This window comes from Ruditapes philippinarum, unplaced genomic scaffold (assembly GCF_026571515.1).
Source record: "Ruditapes philippinarum isolate M1 unplaced genomic scaffold, ASM2657151v2 ctg197_1_1_1_1, whole genome shotgun sequence".
Lineage (NCBI taxonomy): Eukaryota > Metazoa > Mollusca > Bivalvia > Venerida > Veneridae > Ruditapes > Ruditapes philippinarum.
In genome coordinates this window covers 70,337-86,934 of record NW_026863178.1, presented here as the reverse complement: position 1 = coordinate 86,934, position 16,598 = coordinate 70,337, and the positions used below count along the sequence as shown (strand labels likewise).

At 32.3% G+C, this 16,598-nt stretch overlaps 1 protein-coding gene across 1 annotated transcript in view; it reads right to left on the bottom strand.

The window, feature by feature from the left end:
* The window catches only part of LOC132721361 (uncharacterized), a 143,726-nt gene that overhangs the window by 112,482 nt on the left and 14,646 nt on the right, over positions 1-16,598 (bottom strand). The window contains exons 7-12 of the mRNA XM_060705648.1: positions 10,555-10,621; positions 7,598-7,683; positions 7,267-7,353; positions 6,423-6,540; positions 5,596-5,829; positions 2,484-2,549 (exon numbers count right to left, since the gene is read on the bottom strand). Coding sequence (XP_060561631.1) covers positions 2,484-2,549; positions 5,596-5,829; positions 6,423-6,540; positions 7,267-7,353; positions 7,598-7,683; positions 10,555-10,621 — 658 coding nt within the window. The remainder of the gene's footprint in view (positions 1-2,483; positions 2,550-5,595; positions 5,830-6,422; positions 6,541-7,266; positions 7,354-7,597; positions 7,684-10,554; positions 10,622-16,598) is intronic.

Genomic DNA, 16,598 nt, shown 5'->3' with positions numbered 1-16,598 from the left:
TTTGGGATCGACTTGTAAACATGCTAAGACTCTATGACTGCCAAAATAAAATGTTCTCCTTTGATTAAAATTGTTTCAGAAAAACATGGTGCTTTGATGTAAAGAATATATGCAACAAATTCAAATGTCACATTACATGTACATTGTACTATGAAAACAAGTTACCTGTAAACATCAAGATGTTGAGGTTGCATAGTTTGTTAATTGGTGCAAAATTGTAAGAAATGTTGCTAAACTTAAATTAAAACATCATTATAATACTGAAAATGATTTACTTTCGTCAATAACTAAGACTTAACCTCCTCATTTAGCCCAATTCCGATGTGGTATACTTCAATTTAGGATAGAAAAGGGAAGATATGTCGGTTTAAATGTAAATTAAATATTTTGTCCAGTTAATGTTGTAGAAGATTATACACATTTTCTTTTAAACTGCATTAAATATGTAATGATTTATGAAAGAACCTGTTATTTTTTATCCCATCGCAGCATCTGCGATGCGGTGGCACGAAGCGAATCACCTTTGTGTGTGTGTGTGTGTGTGTGTGTGTGTGTGTGTGTGTGTGTGCGTGCGTGCCTGCGTGCGTGTATATATATATGTGTGTTATATAGAATACAAAGTGAACCAAATAAGCTTCTCTTCTTGTAAAAAAACACCAGTCCAATTTTAACTAAACTTAACAGGAGTTATTCTTGGATAAAGGGCTTCCAAAGGTTTTTCATAGAATTACATTCCATGCAGAAATCTGGTTGTCATGGCAACAAAAAGAAATAATAAGAACAAATTTAAAAAAATCTTTTTGTAAAGACTCACAAGGCCTAGAGCATAGATATATTGCATAAGGCATTTTTGGTAGACCTCTTCAAAGATTGTTCAAGTTACAGTCCTTCGGTCAAAATTGGCCCGCCCCGGGGGCATTGATTTTCACTATGTACATATATCAAAAACTTAAAATTTCTCATTGTCTGAAGAGCTTTGATATTTTGTATATGGTATTGTCTATAAGTACTTTACTAAAGTTGTTCAAATTTCCCCTCTAGTGTCAAAATTAGCCCCGCCCCGGGGTCTTTGGTTTTCCTTATATGTATATAGAAAAAAAAACATAAAAAATGTTGCCTTAGTAGACAAAGGCTAGACATAAGATATTTTGCATGAAACATTCTGTAATGAACCCAAAACTGTACAAATTATAGCCCCGTGGTCAAAAATGGCCCCGCCGAGGGGGGGGGGGGGCTTAGAGCTGTTTAAATTTTGCCTCTACTAATGTCAAAATTACCAGGGGGGATTGGTTTTCCTTATATGTATACAGTAGAAATTTGAAAAAGTTTGTTTTCTCTGAATTGACAAAGGCTAGAGGTTAGATATTTTGCATGACACATTGTGTAGTGAACTTCTACAGAGATTGTTTCAAATTATAGCCATGGGATCAAAATTGGTCCCGTTCGGAAGGGTGGGGGTGAGTGATTTGTTTCACTTTGTACACATAGTAAAAATAGAAACTGAACAAATGTTTTCGAAATAGGAGAATGCTACAGCTTAGATATTTGACATAAAAGCTTGTCTGGTGGACCTTTATCAAGATTGTCGGAATCAAATCCTTGGGTCAATTTTTTGGCTGCCCAAGGGGACAGTGACCTGCTTTCTTGTTCTTTGATGAACAGTCTTTAGATTTGTACAATGTGCACACAGTTTTAGTTGTGAATTTCAATTTTGATATCAGGTGACCTAGATTTTGATGAAGTGAGCACATTTGTTGTCCTTTGATGTACAGCTATGACATTGAACCATGTGCACAGATTAAATGTAACTGAACTTTGATATCAGCTTACCTAGATTTCGACAAATGGTCTTACTGTGTTGTCCTTTGATGTACAGCCATGAAATTTGGACCATGTGAAATACGACCTTCATAACCAAATTCACTAGACTCAACTGCATTGATAGATCCCTACTCTTGCCTTTTATTTCAATAACAATAGATTTAACCACAAACATAAACATGTGCTCTTTTGTTAACAAATAGGTTGTGGTGAAATTGTAATTGTATCCACTTATCTGATAATAAGAATGGAATAGGTCAGGTTCTATGCATTGACCTTTGCATTAAAGCAATCTTCAATTTTATAGAAAAAAACTTTGTCCCTACACTACTATTAAGTTTTGTATTAATACGTTGGGAAAACATTTTTCACAAATGAAATCTTGTTAAAAAATGTTAAAAATGTATTTGCCCTAAAGCTATGTACATGAATGACAGCTGTATATGATCTAAAGACATTAGAAAAATATTTATGTTTGTATACTTCTTATTTCACTTATTCAGATGTTGTTATTGTGTCTTAGAAATGTGTTTTAAATCACTAACTGATTAAGTGACTTGTAGGCCCAACATGGCCGGATATTGTGAAAATAAATATATATCCTCATTATGTATGCACATAACACAATGTCACTTTAATAAAATTTACTTAACTTATCTCACCTTATTTTGTTTATAGTGTTCACTCTTCTTTGATCTATAGTAAAACTCCACACAATCCATGGTGTTCTAAAATAAAACAAATTATTTTCAATGGTTCTTAATTCAATAGCATGTAAAAGTTTAAACTTGTATTATTCATTTGTCATGTTTTGTAAATAGACTTGCCAGGTTTTGTATAAATGGATTTGTCCTGTTTTGTAAATGGACATGCCCTATTTTGTTTATATAGACTTGCCCTGTTCTGTAAATAGACTTGCCCTGATCTGTAAAAATGCATTTGACCTGTTTTGTATAAATGGAATTGCCCTGTTTTATAAAAATGGACATGTCTTGCTTTGAACAAATGGGCTTGCCCTTTTTTGAGATTTGCACTGAAATGTATAGATGGACTTGCCCTGTTTTGTAAACGGGCTTCCCTGTTTCAGATAATGGACTTGCCCTTTTTTTATAGATGGACTAACCCTGATCTGTATAAAAATCTTGCCCTGTTTTGTAAAAATGGAGTTGCCCTGTTTTGTAAACTGACTTGCCTGATCTGTATAAAATGGACTTGTCCTGTTTTGTCAATGGGCTTGCCCTTATTTGTATAAATGGACTTAGCTGTCTTTGTAAATGGGCTTTAGGGATTCTGTATTTCTCTATTTTTTTGCCCTGTTTTGTATAAATGGACATGCCCTCTTTTGAAAATTGACTTGTCCTGTTTTGAACAAATGGTCTTGCCCTATTTTGTAAACGGGCTTGTCCTGTTTTAGATAAATGGAATTGCCATTTTTTGAATTAATGGACTTGCCCTATTTTGTAAATGGCCTTGCCTTGATCTGTACAAATGGACTTGGCCTGATTATTAAAAGGATTTGCCCTGTTTTGTAAATGGCCTTGTACTGTTTTATATAAATTAACTTGCCCTGTTTCGTAAACGGACTTGCCCTTTTTTATAAATGGACTTGCCCTGTTTCGTAAAAATGGAATTGCCCTGTTTTGTAAATGGAATTGCATTTATCTGTATTAATCGACTTGCCCTGTTTTGTGAATGGGCTTGCCCTGTTTTGTATAAATGAACTTGCCTATTTTTGTAAATTGACTTGCCCTGTTTTGTATTTAATGGACTTGACCTAATTTTGAATACGAACTTACACTTAAGCTTGTTAAAAATACTTGTGTCATATTATATATTATATAAGAACATGCCCCTTTTTGTATTAATTCACTTATCCAATATTATTCATAGACTTTATGCCAATGTAAAAGGCACCTGATTACTACAGTGAGTTTAAAAGTTTGTTTAACTATCTGGTCTTTACTTCAGTCTTATATGGTTTTCACTCCAATTTTAAGACAGTTTTTGTCGTATCTTTGTGGTCGATCCAAATAACCAATTTCTCTGCAAAAAAAACAGCCTACTAAATACAGAATCAGTGGTGAAAGGCAAATAATCATACGACTCAATAAGACTCAATTTCCAGGATCAATTAACTGTCACAGAGAAATTTTGTCTTGCCCAAGAACATAGCTGAAGTCAAAAGAAATCAAAGCCAAATAACAACAATGGAAAACATAAAAAAGGTCCGTTTTTAGAATAACAAGTGTGTACTTTGCAAAATGGTGAATTTTAACAATGAAATTTTGAACATTTTAGGATGAACTAGAAATGTGTCCATAGGACATACACGGGTGCCCATACACTCCAAAGATTCGTCAATCTTATGTCTCTAGGTCAAATTGTTTTTTTTTTTTTTGGCTACATGTGCCCAAGTTAAAAACTAAAAATATTTAATTAAGGAAAGGGCAAATCGGGGCCTTTTTTTCCTTCTATAACAGGGACCGGTATAGGGCTGCTCCACCAAAGAAAATCTTTTTTTTAGATCATGCAGTTTTCCCCAAAAATTGAATTTACATCAATTTTATTCTTCCCCTTTTGCAAATGTACTGTGTAATTTTCCCCCAAAATTAAGGGCTGTGCTGCTTCCCTAACCTGTGAAAAAAGCATTGCAAATACAATAAATACTGAATAAATCCACAAGAAAACCCCAAGGTGCACTACTACACATTGTGACCAACACTCCTGTAAACTTTCAGGCCTACAGGTCAAATACGTTTTGAGTTAAGTGCAACACGTTGAATATTGTAAATTTTTACTTATTCAAGAGCAACTCTAAAAATACTAAATATATCCACACACAAATACCAAGGTGCACAATTACATATGCTGATCAACATTCCTGTAAGGTTTCATGACTATAGGTCAAATATATTTTGAGTTACGTGCAACAGAAGTTGAAAATTGGAAATTATTACTAAGTCAAGGGCAATAACTCTAAAAATAATAAAAAATATCGACACGAAAATACCAAGGTGCACAACTACACATGCTGATCAACATGCCTGTAAGGTTTCATCACTCTAGGTCAAATATTTTTTGAGTTACGTGCGTCACAAGTTGAAAATAGGAAATTTTTACTTAGTCAAGGGCAATTACTCTAAAAATACTAAAAACATCAACACAAATATACACAGGTGCACAACATTACATACTGAGCAACATTCTTGTAAGGTTTCATGATTCTAGGTCAAATACGTTTTAAGTTAAGTGCGACACAAGTTGAAAATTGGTAATTTTTACTAAGTCAAGGGCAATAACTCTAAAATACTTAAAATATCCAATCAAAAATACCCAGATAAACCTTCACATGCTGAGCAACATTCCAGAAGGTTTCATGACTCTAGGTCAAATTTTTTTTTGAGTTACGTGCGACATAAGTTGAAAATTGCAAATTTTTACTAAGTCAAGGGCAATAATTCTAAACATACTAAAATATCCACACGAACATACCCAGGTGCACAACTTCACATGCTGTTCAAAATTCCTGGAAGGTTTCAGGACTCTAGGTCAATTACTTTTTGAGCTACGTGCGACACAAAAAGAGATCGAACGGACGGACGGATGGATGGACGGACGGACGGAAGGACGGACGGACAGACAAGGGTAAATCTAAATCCCCCCACATTGGGGCAAAATCAAAAAGTGATGTGCTTCAAATCCTCAAATGTATTAACTGTTTAATTGTTAAAGATTACTATCAAACTTATATAAGGAATCGGTCACATTATTTACCTTTTTCTCAAGGAACGATGCAATAAGTCCAAAGTTTTTTGGGTGCTGTAGATATTTCTCCTTAAAGATTTGTTTCTCCTGTGCCGTCCACACATTGATGAATTTTCTTTCCTTGTATTCCTTCATACAATCTGTGATCAGTCCATTCTTGTTGACAAACTTGAGGCTACGTTGTCCAGGACCTACCATCATCGGGGGTATGACAGCTAGATTCCTCATCTTCCTATCTTCTTCCTGTTACATAGTATAAGGGAAGGAACATATATTATAATGTCTCATATACAGTAAATATCACATAATTTATCATATTCCTCTAAGCATTCTGATGGTCATTTTAAGCTGAAGAAATAAATACAACTAGATCGACTGTGAATTACCTGCTTTAGAAATTAATCATACAGCAATCAAAATATTTCAATGGATCTCAAATTTGTGGATTGGCCTATTTATGATACCAAGAAATTTAGTTCCTACTCTACGCATAATAATGAGTTTACTGCCGAAAATGAAAAACTACAAAACAAACATGTTTTGACGCTGCCCAAACTAGAAATTGCATGCATAAAAGCCTGTATTTGTTTTAAAGAAATAAATTCCAAAGAAGAATTCGTGCAATTTTACACATATCGTTGCAATTCATTATAAACTCAAAGAAAGGCTCTTTTGCACCAATTGTAATATCTTTTTACAACAAAACAAATTGGTATCAATATCAATATAATACAACACATCTTCACCTTAGTGCAAAGTTTAAAATTTAATAAGAGACATCACAAATCTGCACCAAGATGTGCCAAAAAATGGGAATAGTTTAAGATTTTATTTACCTCTTGTTTATGAGTGCCGTCCATTATCTGTTCAACATTTGCATCATTCTTAGCATATACAGGCAGACCAGTGCGGGTACCATCTCTGCTGATCCACTTAACCAGCTTACCTGGATAACTAACCATACAAATAAAATTTCTCCGCAGGTGACCAACTACTTATTCAACATGATTTCTCAATCAGCAGTGAGAGATAAATGACAATCGGATGTTTCAATGTTTGAGATCAAATGTAACTGAGAATATTTACGCCTTTACCGAGAATTGAACCAGTGACCCTTGAATACTATACTTATCTGATGCTTCTCTCTATTGACCCAGGCAGCCGGACGTATGACATAAGTTACAGGTCCATTTAAGGGTATAAAGCTTTATCAAATGAAAGCTTTTTATGACATTAATAAATGGAACATAATGCCGTTGTTTTATAACCATATGGTTGGTTCTCGCAAGTTCTGACATTAAATGTCTCTGCTATTTAACACACATGAATTTTGTATGTTCATGTTTATAAAATGAAATTTTCCGGAACAAAATTTCATGCTTAAATTTAAAGTTTGGTTTTAAGTGTTTAGCTATGATTATTTTTTGTGCCCAAGCCAGTTGCTTAAAAACAATATACAAATATATTCTCAACTACCGTTTTTTTAAAGAAATATTTTTCAAAATGCATACAATAATTTTGTAAATTACTGACAGCAGATAAATTTTTGTTTATTTATTTTATATTTTTTCACTTTCATCTAAGGGAAATACTGAATGGAAGCTGGTATGGGTTTATAGTAGCAAAAAAGCATTACTGCTTTAACATAAAGTTTTATAACAATTAAACTTATGTATATACCTGCTCAATCTTTCTTTGTCATCCCTAGCTCTCTTCAGTTCCGGGAAAACCTTTTCAAAGTACTCTCTCAATTTAGCATCTTTTGCTCTGGAGAAAATATAAACAGTATGTGATAGGAAAACATATTTCATATGTAGCATAAGATATGAAATTTTGTACATTTCACATATCTTTCCGTTTGATTTACAATTCAAAGCGAGAAAAAGAAATGAAATGTGTAAAAGATAGTTGATAAAAACTTTCGAAAAATAACTAAACAAAGATGTACAGATATATCAGTTATCTGAAAAAAAGTTTTTCTGGAGAAAGAAAAAAAAACCGCAAAACTTACTTCTTCTTTGGGCTGTTTTCCCATTTTTCAACTTTCTTCACCCAGGCTTGCATGAGTTGATCATATCTTTGTGCAAGATATATTTCCTGAAAAATAACAAGATATGCAGTGTTTTGACAGAATACAGACAAAAAGACGGATGGGTGCACAAGGGCAAATCTAAGAGTAGAAAGGGCTTAAAAATTAACTTAGTGTGTCAGTGAAGCATAAATAAAAATTTAAGTTAATGTTATGCGCCCTATTTTCTCTAGATATAGATTGCAACATTCTTCATCCTAGAATTATTAAAAGCATATAATAAATAGCTATACAAAGTTAATTTTCCAATTTTATGTTTGTAAATATATTGTGATAGACTTATGAAATATGAAAGTTAACCAAATCATTACCAAACAAACTCAAATGATCAAGTAAGACAGGTATATAAGAGTCAAGTCTTGGTTTCAGTTAAATAATTAAGACAATAGGCATATAATTTAGACAATAGACATATAGTTAAGACAATAGGCATATAGTTAAGGTGACCAGCATATAGTCAAGAGGTCGCTTGCATATCATTAAGGCATCAGGCATATTGTTAAGGTAACATACATATATTTGAGGTTATAGGCGTATAATTAAGGTAACACACATTTAATTTAGGTAACAGGCGAACAATTAAGGTAACAAATATATGGTTTAGGTAACAGGCATATAATCAAGGTACCGGGCATACAATTAGATAACAGCTATACAATTAGGGTAACATGCATATCATTAAGGTATAGGCATATTATTAAGGTAATAGGCATATGATTCAGGGAACCATCATAAAATTTAAGTAAAGTCATAGGCATCAAATAAAGTAAACAGGCATATCATTTGGGGAACTGTCAAATAATTAACTAAAGTCAGGTATGAAATTAACCTTTTCCCTCATGAGCATATTGTATAAAATGGCAGTTTTCATTGAAAAGCCTTCTGTTACAAGTTCAAACTGCTATGAAACTATGAAAACTGCTTCAATTATAATCAAACTTGGCACAAATATTGACTGAATCATTATTTTTGTAACGACATGCTCAGTTCTAAATTTCCTGTTACCATGGCAACAAGTGGACTTCTCAAAATTGCCAAAAATCACTATTTTGCGTTAATATTTTCCTTCAAATTGCTGCAATTTCTTAATGGATTGAGATAGAATCAAACGCTTTTCAGCGTTGGTTACACATTACCTTAAGATCGACCTGGGGTTATTTTTAGCCTCTCACAAGTCCAAAATTTTCTTGGCGATGAGGGGGGCTACTGCCCCCTTCAAAACCCCTGATGTATTTTTTGATATGGGGCGGCGCCGAAAAAGTAATCACCTTTTTAGCAACATTTCCAAAAAAAAAACAAAAAAAAACAGTGTTTTGGGTCTATATATGGTAATTTTTCACGGTTTGAGGCCACAAAAAGGGGAGAGGGGTCGAGAAGCCGCCAAAACATGTCTATATGAAGTTAAAGGTTAAAGTATCAGGTATATAATATAATTAAAGTATTTGGAATATAATTAAGGGAACGGGCATTTAATTAAGGTAATAGGCATGGTATTAACGTCATAGGCATATCATTAGGGTAACAGGAACATATTATGGTAATAGACCTTTTCACGCTACGATCGATATCTCCATACTAACGGATGTAGCATTACGGGCATGTGTATTCTGCGTAGGGCAAAAAAGCAATAATGAAAGAATAGATTATATCAGTTATCAACAATTTCAGAAACGTTTTGATGTAATCAGAAAGATTAACCATTAGCTTAAAAAATTTATATTGATAAATAATCGTATTAGGTGTACGATGGTTTGCAAGACGCATTTTTAAAGCACGTAACTGCTTAACTAGAGGTCTAGTATCCAGAATTTTATGGGCAATATTCTATTTCTATTTTTATACTTAAAGCAGCTAACCTCCAGAAGATAGCAGAAAAACTGCCGTCTTGCTAATATTTCAAAATCCCCCCTCAAAAACATTATATTGTTGAAAGAAAACGAAATGACACTTCAAAATGTTCATATTTTAACATAATTGCTCTGAAAACAAGCGGTTCGCTTTTCCACCAACGGGAAATACCTTCTTTTATTCTTTCATCTGGATTTTTTCTAGTATCACATGATCGTACAGGACAATATCGCAACTTTTGCTCCGAACAAACGGAATCCAGGATTTTATCAAACAATAATTGCTTTTGTTTCTATATTTGTAGTAATTCAAGGCCCTTAAAATTATAATTAATTAACTATATATGTATATATATGATTACTTATTTATCGATTTTACCTTTAGCTTGAAATGTGACAGGGGCCTACTCAATGACGAAAATTGATAAAAGGTTCCGGGCATACCGGATACCGGAATTTTTCCGGACCACCGTTGTGACACGTGACCGCGTTAAATGAATCATCTTCTCCTATTTATATTGGCTACTGCGTTAGTAACGTAGTAGATTAAGGAAAAGAAAAAAACGATATATTAACGCTTTTGTCAACATTCTTTCTTGAAATAAGGTGTCAGTGATGATGAATTTATACAATAAACCTAGCTAGATCAGTATTCACTGTTAACTTGAAATTTTATTCCTTTTTTTCATTTTACCATCTGGAGGTCAGTGGCTTTAAGGACTTTAATAAATGTAATTTAAAGTTATAACAAGCTATGGGAAATCTTTGTGTATTTGCAAAAAGCTTTATAAATATATATTATTTTATACTTTTTACTTTAACTAACTCGGAGATATTTAAGAACTTTCATTTCTGTGTAGGGCGATGCCCTGTTGCCCTTCGCAGCTTGCGAATCCGCGAGAAATTACTAAAATACTACATCTGGTCAATTTTTCATAGAAACAGATCGCATCATAAAAAGGTCTATAAGCAGAAAATCAAATGGTAACAGGCATATAATGAGAAATAAACATAAATAGATGGAATACAAACTTTAATCTTTCTAGCCTGGTGTCTTTTCTTGAAGTGTAGAATAAGTCTTGGCTTAAATAATGCAAAACTGAAAAAAAAAAAGAAATGTCGAACGACGCATACCCCCTTTCTAGCCATTGACTGACATTTTTGGTAATTTTGTTAAAGAAACGTTCCATAAATGGGTACATGAAAGTGTTTAGTTTTGGACAAAAGAGTTATAATCGATCAATATGTGAAGTATAAAGACCTTGACCTTTAAACAAGTGGCCCAATTATGACAAATAAATATATGAAATATGAAGAATTTCGTGATGTTGGCGCAAAAAGTACTGTAACTTATATTTTAAAAAATGTTCAATAGAATCAAAAAACTATTTTTCTAATATCCATTAAATAACATATTTCAATTTTAATTGATTTTATACATATTTAAATTTTTCTGTTAGAATGGTTTATTAACAGAAAAAGTTTAAAATATTGCTTTAAAGATATTTGATGTTATATTTCAGTTACATGACTTTTTGCGCTGACATTTTTATGTGCAATAAGTCATGTAAGTGTAGTTACACAAGTTTTTGCACCCAAATTCGCTGAATCCTTTAGAAAATATTTTTTTTTTGCTTTCAACTTAATTTTTTTTAAAAGTTCAATTCATAAATATAATTGAGAGACAAGTAAAGAGCAATTGTTTTTTTTAAATTTAATGTACATATAATATTGTAACAGTAACTGCAAAAATGTAAAACTTTGATTATTATACATAAAATAACAGAACTATAACAGTACTATGCTTATTTGCTATCATTATTGTTTAAATTACAACATACAACATAACAACAGTACAAAATCTTTATCATTATCTTCAACTGATAATACTAGTTCTACTCAATTTAAGAGTAGTCTGAGTCGAGCTGCAGGTTTTGCCATCAAAATAAGAAAATAAATAATCAGTAAACAGTGTAGATCCTGGTAAGGCTGCACAAATAATAGTGCCGGCTTAAGTAAATTAACACTAAGGAGTATTTCTTGAGGAGTAATGGCTTAACGCACCTTTTAATGAACATAATATTTGTTTGCTCACAATAAAGCACCTTTAAATGAACATAATATTTTTTTTATTATAATTTAACACATTGTTGGTATTTTTTGTGGACACACAAACATTTCTTGTAAAAAACTACATATTTTTAATATGCAATGATAAACCTGTAGTTCTTATTGAAAGTGTACTCTTATACTAGGAAAATGTTTAGATTAAACAGTGAAGCAATCTTTTTTTTTCTTTTCTCTTTCTTTCCTTTTTCTTCCTATTGTATTATTTGTTTTCCTCTCTTCTGTTTTCGTTATTATAATTTATAATTCTTTTCCCGATGATTACTTATAAATATAACGTTTACTTCGGCACAAATATTTACATTCCACTTTTTTGATAATTGTACAAAATATTATAAAATCGACTCATTATAAAGTTACACTAAAAGGAGAAGAATTTTTTAAGACTTAGTCTTTTGTTCTCATCCTTTTCTTTGAATATATTATACATTTGTATTCTGATTGTATTGTATAAAGTATATCATGTAAATATTAGGGAAATAAATATGTTTAAACTAATGCTTAGATTACTGTCAATAGTATAATCATTATCATTTCATATGATGCAGCTCTTCATAAAAGCTATGATAGATTGCAGGAATAGTATTTTTCCTATATAATTCAACTAAGTCTTTGTATTTATCTCAGGACAATTTTCGCCCATCTGTATTTTGAAAAAGTTCGAACAGTTTTGGTTCTTTGGAATTATTCCTTAAGTTTGGATTCAACTTCACAAAATGCGTGTCACCATCAAAGTCATACTTAACCATTAAACAATCTGGACTTTCATCATTAAACTCAATGTGTCTAATTTCTTTCCATCTTATTTACTTACCGTTTTCATCTATATCTAAATTTTTTATATATTTGTTTCCATAAGTTTAAAGTCAAAGAAATTGTTCTTTGTCATCTCAGTGACACTATATGGATGCTTTCTGTGAGCCATCTGTACAGTTGTAGCAAATTGTGCTGTCGTATATAATTAAAATTTCTTGCAGGCTTGCTCTATATTTGAATGTACCGAATCATTTTCATTTTGAGTGCGTCATTTCTCAAGGAACTTGTGTTTTACAGTTTTAAGTTTCAAAGTTTTATATCTTTACCAAAGCATGGCAGCAAAGTATCTGTAGCGATTTTGGCCGGGGCAATTATCATAGTAAGTAGTAATAGATTTGACACATTTGGTTGGCATTTTTTTGAAAAAGTCAAACACACAAGAGGAAATTTCATTCGAACCACGATTTGCCAAAGTCTCATTCCAGATGTAACAGTAAGCATCACTATTGGACTAGACTGTAAATTGTCAAATTATAGTTGTTTAGTTTTCTAGCATAGTAAAGTCGCCCTTGAAAAGATTTAGGCAGTGTAAATACCTGCTGTAAGTCAAAACAAGCAGCTACAAAGGATTCATTAGATTTTGCAAATGATTTATCTGCCTCTTTTCCTTTTCTGGCTAGATTTTTGTTTTGTATATGTCGTTCAATCTTAAAATTTGGCATTGATTTTTCTTTTTATTTTCATTAATATTTTTGATAGCACTGCATATGTCACACTGGTCTTTTAGTGGCTTATTAAATGCTATGTTAAACTGCGTGTTGAAAATGTGTATGGATTGACTAGGGAACATATTTGTTCATACAACATTTCTCTTTGTATAGATCATAAAGTTTAGACAGATTTAAATCAGCTTCAAGATATTCTTTATTTGAGCTTTTCCTACAATAATGGGATTCAACTCTTGGGAAACTTGCAATGTGTTGCTTTATATCTGATACAATTTCATGTGGTATTTTGTTTTGTCTGTTTTTGTGCCTTCCTCTTTGGTATTTTGATTTTATACTACCATATGCACATTTTTTACTAAAAGCACCGTATGCTACTGCCTCACTTATATCTAAAGTGTCTAGATAGTACTGCTTACAAACTTGTATTTTATGTCCATGCATTTGAAAAAAAGTGTTGCCTTGAAATCCTTCTTCTACTGTCAGTTTTGTTTAAAATTCTCTTTCTTGGCACTTCTAAAATAGTATGACCAATAAATTCTTTTTGTTTTTCATAGCTGCCAGTTGACCAAAAGTGGTGAAATATCTTTTCTCTTTCATCCAGCATTATTTTTGAATGACATTTCTTTCTACAATTAAAACCACAACCATTTTTGACAATCCTGGGTCTTTTTATACTGCCACTTGCTGTTTCATAACTTTGGCCAGTGTTTTTTTTGCACTTTAGTACATTTCGTTTCCAATTTGATTCATCTCTAACACGTTTACGTGACATCCTTTTTCTTGTATTAATGTTTATATCATTTGTAGACTCTTGAGCATTAGCAGCATCATTTACACACGGTTCAGTCTGTTCTTCTACTATTATAGTAATATTGTTTAATACAGTTTCATCTAGGCACAATGTTGAGTCATCTAACAAAGACTGAGATGCCAAAGTTTCATCAATTAAATCTGAAAAGTTTGACCAGCTGCTTTCATCTAATTCAGTTTCACTAGAATTGTCATTTTCATGTAATTTCTCTTAAAGCAATATCAATTCACTGTCACTTACAGGATCAAAACCAGAAAAGTCAGACCCAGACTCCGAAGAAGTTTCAAAATCAGATCCCTAATTTGGGATGTCTTCAAACAAATTGACACCACAAAGTTCAAAGGGTTCATTCCCATTTTTAATATTAAAGCACAAAGATGTTTCAATTGAAGACATAAAGCAGCAACATTTTTGTGTACTGTTAATGTGGCTTTACCATCTGCATACATCATGCCACATTCATTCCTACTGTGGGGATCAAAAACATAATAATGTTGTTCATCCCATATAATGGCTGAGGAATATGACGAAGAATGGGAACCAAGAGATATAATAATCCCTGTTGGGTTAGTCTCACGAATCAGACAAAGAGCTGTGTTTATGTCATAAAATGGTAATTCTGTATCATTCCTGTTTAATGTATCAATTTAATTATCTTAACTCAGAATTTCAATTTTTGTAAATGTTTTTATATGATATTATATGGAGTAAGAAATATAATAATTAAAAAGGTTAAAATCATTTAATGCAAAAAGTATGGTAAGTGCAGTTACAGTACTTTTTGCGTCAAGAGTTTAAAACAAATTGGTGCAAAAACTAAAGTAAGTGAACTTACATCAGTTTTTGCACCAAATAAAAAAGCCTTGATGTTACAGCATTTGTATTTTTTGGGAAAAAATGCATTTTTCAAGTGAATGCAACAAAAATATTTAATAAATGGTATATTTTTTCCAAAAAATGCAAAAAAAGTCTTATTATCCAAAAATGTCAGTTACATGACTTTTTTCCCCAACATGACGCTTTGTGATGAAACGTTTTCAAGGTAATAAGCAGAAACCATATTTACAATTAAGGCCCCTGTGACCTTGACCTTAACCTAGTTATACCAGAATCAACAGGAGTCTTCTAATAGTTATGACCAATCAATATGTGAAATATGAAGACTTTGTGGTATACACCTTTTAAGATAATGAGCGGAAACCATGCTAGAATTCAAGGCCCCTGTGACTTTGACCTTTAACACAATGACCCAAAAATCAATAGGGGTCATTGACTAATTATGACTAATCAGTATGTGAAAATGAAGACTTTGTGAAAACTAACTCTCAAGATAATAAGCGGATATCATTCTTACATTTAAGGCCCCTGTGACCTTGACATTTAACCAAGTGACCCAAAAATTCGATAGGTGTCATCTAATTGTTATGTCTACTAGTAAGTAAAATATGAAGACTTTGTGAAGAATAATTTTCAAGATTATCAGCAGAAACCATTCTGACATTTAAGACCCCTGTGACCTTGACCTTTGAATAAGTGACCCCGGAATCAAAAGGGAAATATAAAAGTAATGACTAATCAGTATGTGAACTTTGAAGAATTTGTGATAAATAGTTTTCAAGATAATCAGCAGAAACCACTCTGACATTTAAGGCCCCTGTGACCTTGACATTTGACCTAGTTACCCCAAAATCTAAAGAAAAAATCTAAATGTTATTACCAATCAGTATCTTAACTATAGAGACTCGGTAATAAATAGTTTTCAAAACAATGAGTGAAAACAATTCTTACACTAAAGGCCCTTGTGCCCTTGACCTTTGCACTAGTGACCCCAAACTCTATCAATTTGCTAGTTATGACTAATTACTATGTGAAGTATGAAGACTTTGTGATGAATATTTTACAAGATAATTAGCGGAATTCATTCTGACATTTAAGACCCCTGAGACATTGACAATTAACCTAGTGACCCAAATTTAATAGGGGGAAATCTTCTTGTTATGACCAATCACAATTTGAAATATGGTGTCTTTTTGATAAAAAGTTTTCAAGATAATCAGCGGAAAGCATGAGGTCTACCGACGGACAGATCGACCGACCGACATACCAACCGACATTAGCAAAACAATATACACCCTCCTCTTCAAAGGGGAGCATAAAAAAATTAGACAATATCAATAATTATCAATAAGAAAACATTAAGTACTGAAAGATTATTAGAAGTTCCATTATCATTGTTTTAGTCAGTAATTCTTTGTCAGCAAAAAACACTGTGTCAGAAACAGTCTTTAATTTATGGTTTTGTTTCATGTAATATTTTTACTACACAAATGTTTAGTTAAGACTATAAAATAAAATGCATTTCTAAATCTAAGTTCATTTTCTTTGGGCTTTAAGTTTAGAAATATTTCCATATCTGACAGGATTAACTACTATTTACAAAGGTGCTATAAAACACCTCATCTTATACAAGTCTCCACCCCGCCCCCATAAGACATGTAGCATCCTTTAAATAACGCCAATCACTTGCACCTTTTATGGATGAAATGCGTATGTGTGTAAACGATTACCCTTACACTAGATAATTATTCCGGTGGGTACTGGCAAACTGGTGTAAGAATTTTATATGGTTTAGTTAAGATATATTATAAGAACTT